At 44.8% G+C, this 6,114-nt stretch overlaps 1 protein-coding gene across 2 annotated transcripts in view; it reads right to left on the bottom strand.

Annotated features, from left to right (window-relative positions):
- Window positions 1-3,887: 3,887 nt before the first annotated feature.
- Window positions 3,888-6,114, bottom strand: part of PSMD10 (proteasome 26S subunit, non-ATPase 10) — a 31,332-nt gene continuing 29,105 nt past the window's right edge. The window contains exons 5-6 of one of the 2 annotated variants that reach the window (XM_031594496.2): window positions 4,780-4,863; window positions 3,888-4,557 (exon numbers count right to left, since the gene is read on the bottom strand). In XM_031594496.2, coding sequence (XP_031450356.2) covers window positions 4,821-4,863 — 43 coding nt within the window. In that variant the 3' untranslated portion in view covers window positions 3,888-4,557; window positions 4,780-4,820. The remainder of the gene's footprint in view (window positions 4,558-4,779; window positions 4,864-6,114) is intronic. The other variant, XM_090150057.1, reaches the window with a different exon arrangement.

Raw genomic sequence — 6,114 nt, forward strand, 5'->3', positions numbered from 1 at the left:
CTGCAACGTTCCTCCTTAGCTACTTAACTGCAGTACTACAATTATTGGGAGCGTGTGTGAGTGATGCTGTTCACTTCCCACTGTCTTGCCACAAAAATATTATTTTGAGAGCAGACTGGCTCTCAGCTTGAATTACTGGGTGTTAAAATTTTAGCTTGTAGCCAGAATAAAGAAAGAGATACAATTTCCCCATCCCTTACTGCAGACATTCCACCAGCGAGCCATAAACTTAACATCAGAGTCCAAAAAAAAGCAATATCAAGCATCCGAGCAGGATCTGCTTGCATCTGCAAGTCTGGGACTGAACAGGTACAGAATAGCAATGTGTCTCCTCAGACCAATCCCCTGCAAGCCTGTTGTATGTCTTGGTTAGAGAGGGAAAGTCACATCACAGCTATAATCCAGCAAGAGAAATCTAGGGCAGGTCCACTGAAGCTACATGGAGCCCATTTAGTTTAAACCAGCTAAAAACCTGCCTTTTAAAATTTGATTTGGCACTATAGACCTCAGTTTTCACTGATGTTCACCAAGTTGTTTTAATCAAAAACTGAGGCTCTGTATCCTTTCCAGAGTAATGTATAAATCTGTGTTGGTTAGCAGCAAAAGCTACAGAGGATATTTGATGCTGTCTGGATCAGCTGTTAGTATTGTATGATATTTCTCTCTTCCATTCAATAACAGTTTTAAAAGATATAGGTTCATGCTGCAGGGGACCTTCTGAGAGGCTTATAAACCACGTGGCCCCAGTCACATGGAAAGTTGTTGCTGATCACCCACTAATCACAAAAACAACAGTTTTTCATAGGTCCACATTCCTCCCACCTGCCAGCAACAGCAGGATTTCAAAGCAGGTGCAGCTGCAGCCCCAGGCACAGCTGGGGCACTGCCCTGACCCACACCTGCAGGCAGGAGCTGCTGCCAAGGGGTGGTTTTCTTGTAGAAAAGGGAGGAATACCTGTTGGGCTGAGTGGCTCCATCTGTGAGGTGAGGAGTCTATGCACTTCCTTACTGTGCTGCTTCACATTCATTCACCAACCATGTGAGGGGCTGAGACAACGTGGCCAGGTGGGTTTTAAGGCTTCTTTCATCCCAACGACCAAAAAATAAAGCCTGGCAGGAAAAGCAGGCAAGGAAAATCCTTCTGGAAAGGATATCTTGAAGCCTGAGACCTTTAACCACACATAAAGACTGGCACCGATCAGTGTTAGCAGAGGAAATGACAAAGTTTAGATATGCACAAAATGGAATAGCACTGATCCTGTACAGACATACTGCTCTGGAGGCAATGTATTTATCTGCGGCCATGCATGTTTAGGCTGCAGGCAATGTACAGCAGAGTGAACTCACTACTGAAAAGGAAACACTATGCAGCTCCTCTGAACTCTGCTGTCACTCCAGGTTTGCTGTGCCAAACTGAAGAACCATAATTTTAGGCCAGAAATGCAGTGCCAATAGCAAAAATATCTTGAGAAATCTGTTCTCTGGCTTCCAACACATGCAGTAGCCTAGCTCCTACTAGCAGGAGACAACAAGGAGCAGAAGGTGACAGCTTCAATAGAGGCAGTTAGCAAGCGTTTTCCTATTTCAGACAAGAAAAACGTTGTGGATGGTGAAGTGCCACTGCCTGACACCCCTTCCCTGTGGTGTCCCATCCTTGCTCTATGGATGCACTGCACACTCCCTCCATATCTGCAAGAAGCCATAAGAAGTGCAAGTGTGCTGCTATGGGCTTTCAAAAGAGAAGGAAATAAGAAATCTAAGCAGCAGTGTTGCTTAGCAATATGGAACTGTGCTCCAGCACAAGATGCAGCACACAATGAAGGTCCAGCAAACAGAAATAGCATTTTCTAAGGAAATAGGAAACATTTGCTGTGCATTCTTTGCAAGTGCAAATTAAGCTGCTACAATGAGGGATAATGCTTTTAAGGCCCATGGAGTTGTGTGCAATCCAAATTAAGCAAGTTCTTAATAGGTGTCAAGAGCCAGTCCCTCCCACTGTACTACACCTACCCATTTGGTCAGCTCATATTTCAAAAGCAGAAACATTTCAAAAAAGAAAAGTAGCCCACAAACAATATTTGAACAGCAAATGAGATTATATTACTTAAATACATTTCTTATTACAAGTTATCAGCTAGCTATCAGATATACTATTATTATTACTGTTAATACAATGTTGAAATAGAAAGATTGGGAAGAGGCATTATTCTGGTTGGCTTTACAGCCCGTATTGCAAAAAGGTGCTATCTTTTTTGATCCTTAGAATCATAGAATGGGCTGGGTTGAAAAGGACCACAATGATCATCTAATTTCAACCCCCCTGCTATGTGCAGGGCTGCCAACCACCAGACCAGGCTGCCCAGAGCCACATCCAGCCTGGCCTTAAATGCCTCCAGGGATGGAGCATCCTTCCTAGGAACTGCATTGATGATTGGCCATTCCAAACAGTCAAAAAACTGAACAGAGCCATAAAAATACCCCCAAAGTTTTCTGAAATATTTTAAAAAATATATAAAAAATATGTACCTAGTTAATTTGTTTTCTGCTTTTTGTTCTTTTAGGTATATTTGGAACCATATTGAGATTTTTTTTCATGCAACTAAAAGGATCCTTTCCTCAAGGAAAAAGTAAATACAAACTGACTATTCATGATATTATTCACCACCACCATGCCGGGAGCTAGAGAGTTAGGAGAAAACATCATCTCAAGGCTGATGATAAATTTGACAGTCTTGGTGCATCTTAGGTCAGTGTCCTCCCCATGCAACACGTTACACGATGAAGCACTCTGGTTACGTAGCAGCTTTCCACAGCCCTGTGCTCAGCACCTGCCTTCAGTGCCTGTGCAGTCCTGCAGATGTCGAAAGATTGAAACCAAGACAGCAGATGATGGTTTGCTTGGTTAAGGTCTTGCTGTCCCAGGAAGTCACTTTAATTATATATAATTACTGTTAGCAATATACAACCACTATAATCTATCTGCTATGGATCAGTTGTCCCCTGGGGCATGACCTAACTCCCAAAAATCACAGCAAAGTGAAAACAAGCTTTTTGTAGAGATGGACAGACAATGACTGAAGGGATGCTGAGTGGACTTACAGCATTCACCTGGGTGTCAGGGCAGAATGAAGAGTCGGTGCTTGTTAAATGCCAATCACATCAGTGGTATGGGTGAAATAAGGCCATGAAATATTTCTTTCTGGGGCCTGTTTGCTTACTGAATTAGAAGCTCCTTGATATTTCAAAAAGGCTCCAAGAACATTTCACTTTACTAATTTACTAATTCACTTACTAATTACAGAAAAGCAAGAGCGAAGAGGTGTCGGCATGGGACACAGCCTGGCTGCAGGCAGCACGACCCAAACACTCTGTGTCAGAGGACTTGCAGCACAAGGCCAGCAGTGATGTGCACTGAGCCTCAGCTGTGGCCATGGATCAGTGCTTTCTTTACTGACAGCATGTGTTTGTTGGGCTGCAAATCCTACTGCTGTGAGGAAGGGTGGGACAGGGACATAGCCGTGCTCACTGCTTTTATAGTTCATTAGAATCACACTGCTGTGTGGCACTGGGTGAGACAGCTGCTATGCAAAGGTTACGCCCTGCACACCATTAACATTCATGTGTTTTTCAGATGAGGTCACTGACTGCTTGCTCTCCTTGCTGCTCCCATGACATACCGGCTGCTGACAGCCTCATTTTTCATTACTTCCCCCCAGTTTGCAAACTCACTGCCTACTTGACCATCAAAAGATAACAAGTGCTTGCAAGGAATTTGAACTGCTAGTGCATGCTGTACAGCAAAGCTGCTGGGCTACAGGATCCAAGTCTTGAGCCCTGAGATGGTGAACTTCCAGAAAATGAAAGACATGATAAAAATATTCTTAAGTTTATTCTCTGTCAGTCTTCTGCACAGTCTGTCTATCCAGGCCAGTTGATCTTCTGTCAGACAGCTTTATCACATGGCACCATTGTATTCTGTCATGTTCAGTGTAATTAAGATAATTAAGAAAGCTATAATGTGATTATTAACAAAACTGAATAGGAAGCATCATATCATTCTCTGAAAATTAAATTCAACCAAACAAGCACCCTTCTCCCAGCATGATGCTCCTGGGAACCAAAAGGAAAAGCTGCATCAAAACCAGGTGCTAAGCAAGCAAAGCTCACCTTCCATGAGCTTGTTCACCTTCATGTTGTGCAGCACTTCCAAAGCACTGTCCAGCTTCAGGGAATCCATACCCAGAGAGGGCCCAGGCAAGCACTCTGCCTCATCCCACCACCCCAGAGCCAGGGGGGAGCAGAAAACAGGCTGCTGGGTCCCCAGAACTCACAACGAGAAGGGGCAAGGAGCTGTACAGCCACTGATACATAATTAATGGCATACAGGATTTGTATTTCCACCTCTTGCAAAGAGAAGGCCATGCAGTCTCACTGAATTCAGGTCCCTCAGAGGGCAGCCACACTGCAGCACCAGGAGCAGCTGGTGTGCTCCCAGGGAAGCTGCAAATGTGGGAGCAGCTTCACCCACACACACTGATTCCTCCAGAAAACAGGTACCTGGAACAAACCAAAAAGAATGAACACTGGGAGAAAGTCAGGCAGGGAGGCAGTGCTCAGCTGTGCCTGGAAGCAGGAGAATAAAGCAGCCCTAAGGGTAACCCAGTTATTTCCCAGGCTGGTGAACTCAGGGGAAAGTATAACTCAGCCAAGAATGAGCCCAAGGTGAAAAAAATCAAAGCATTTGCATTCAACTGTTCTGCATGATGCTGGGATACGTACTGCAGGTGGTATCGGGTTCAGTTTGATGTGGGGTTCTGCTTCTATATGTGGTCCTGTTCAAGACCTTCAAAGCTCTCCGAGTGCCTGAAAGTAACAGTGAATTCATGAACTCTCTTTTAGGCACCAAACACTCCAGCAAACACAGTTTATAAATACTTTTTAGACAACAAATGGGGCTGTGTAATAAGCAAGAAAGCTATCAAGTGCATTTGAAAGTCAACCTAATGATGGACTTAGAGGCTAAAGGTGGCTCTTGTACTGTACTTGTTTAAATCTTTGATTACATTCTCTGCATCTCCAGCAACCAGATGTGATGTTGAAACAGGGAGCTTTGTGCACCCCATTCTGCTGGATTTGGTGTTGTTGAACAATGATGCATTTAGCATGTTTCAGAAACACCACGTGCTTGATGTGCTGCTGAGATTAGTCAAGTTAAAGGCGGGACTCTACAGGAATTTTTTAAATTGGGTATTGGAATAGAAACAACACCTAAGAGCCATCTAAGTGCCTGTGTAGGCGATGCAGCTTCGAGAGGCTTGCTGCTTTTCCCAGGTGTGCTGCTGGGCTCCATTTTTCAAATGACCACCACTTCTGTTTATAGAGTGAGTACAAGGGAGTTGCTTGGAAGGGAACATTGCAGTGTACATAGATTTGAGTCATGAAGTCTGTTAACACATAGTTCCTGGTACCAGCCCCCTCCATTTTATCTCAAGATAAGAGTCTTTGCTCCACCTGTGGCAAAGTGACTGCTGCTGCTGTGCTCTGGGCCGACAGCCTGCAGTGTGACAAAAGCTTCCACATCATCCTGTCACTTCAGCTGCAATCAGGCCAAAGGAAATTTTGCTTTCTACATTCTGTTCTTCTCCTAAGGTTGCATTTGGGCAGGCAGAACTGCTCCAGCAGCACTGAGCCAGACACAAGCAGCAGCTGACAGGCCCCTCCTGCTTCCCTCACAGCAGCATAATCCCGGGTAGCTTGCAAGTTGCACATGAGGATACACACTTCCAACCTGACGGTGTGAAATGAGCCTCAGGCTGCTAACTGCCGAAAGTGAATGCAAATGGTCTTCAGCATCCTCTGTAAAACAGGATGGAGGGGTGTACTCATTCACTAGGAGGTACGCTGCTCCAGAAGCAGCCATCTCGGGCCCGCAGCCCAGGCCTTGCTGGGCACGTAGCAGCACAGACATTGCATTGTTGGCTCCAGGCCTCTGCTCACACCGAGCATGTCACCCTCCAGGAATGTAGTTGGCATCTTCTAGAGATTTAATTCATAAAAAGGGAGCTTAACAGGGAGAAAATATATAGTAGCTGAGAGTGCTTTAAGCACTAGACA

The sequence above is a fragment of the Phasianus colchicus genome, chromosome 14 (genome assembly GCF_987193195.1).
Source record: "Phasianus colchicus chromosome 14, bPhaCol1.hap1.1, whole genome shotgun sequence".
In the NCBI taxonomy this organism is placed as follows: domain Eukaryota; kingdom Metazoa; phylum Chordata; class Aves; order Galliformes; family Phasianidae; genus Phasianus; species Phasianus colchicus.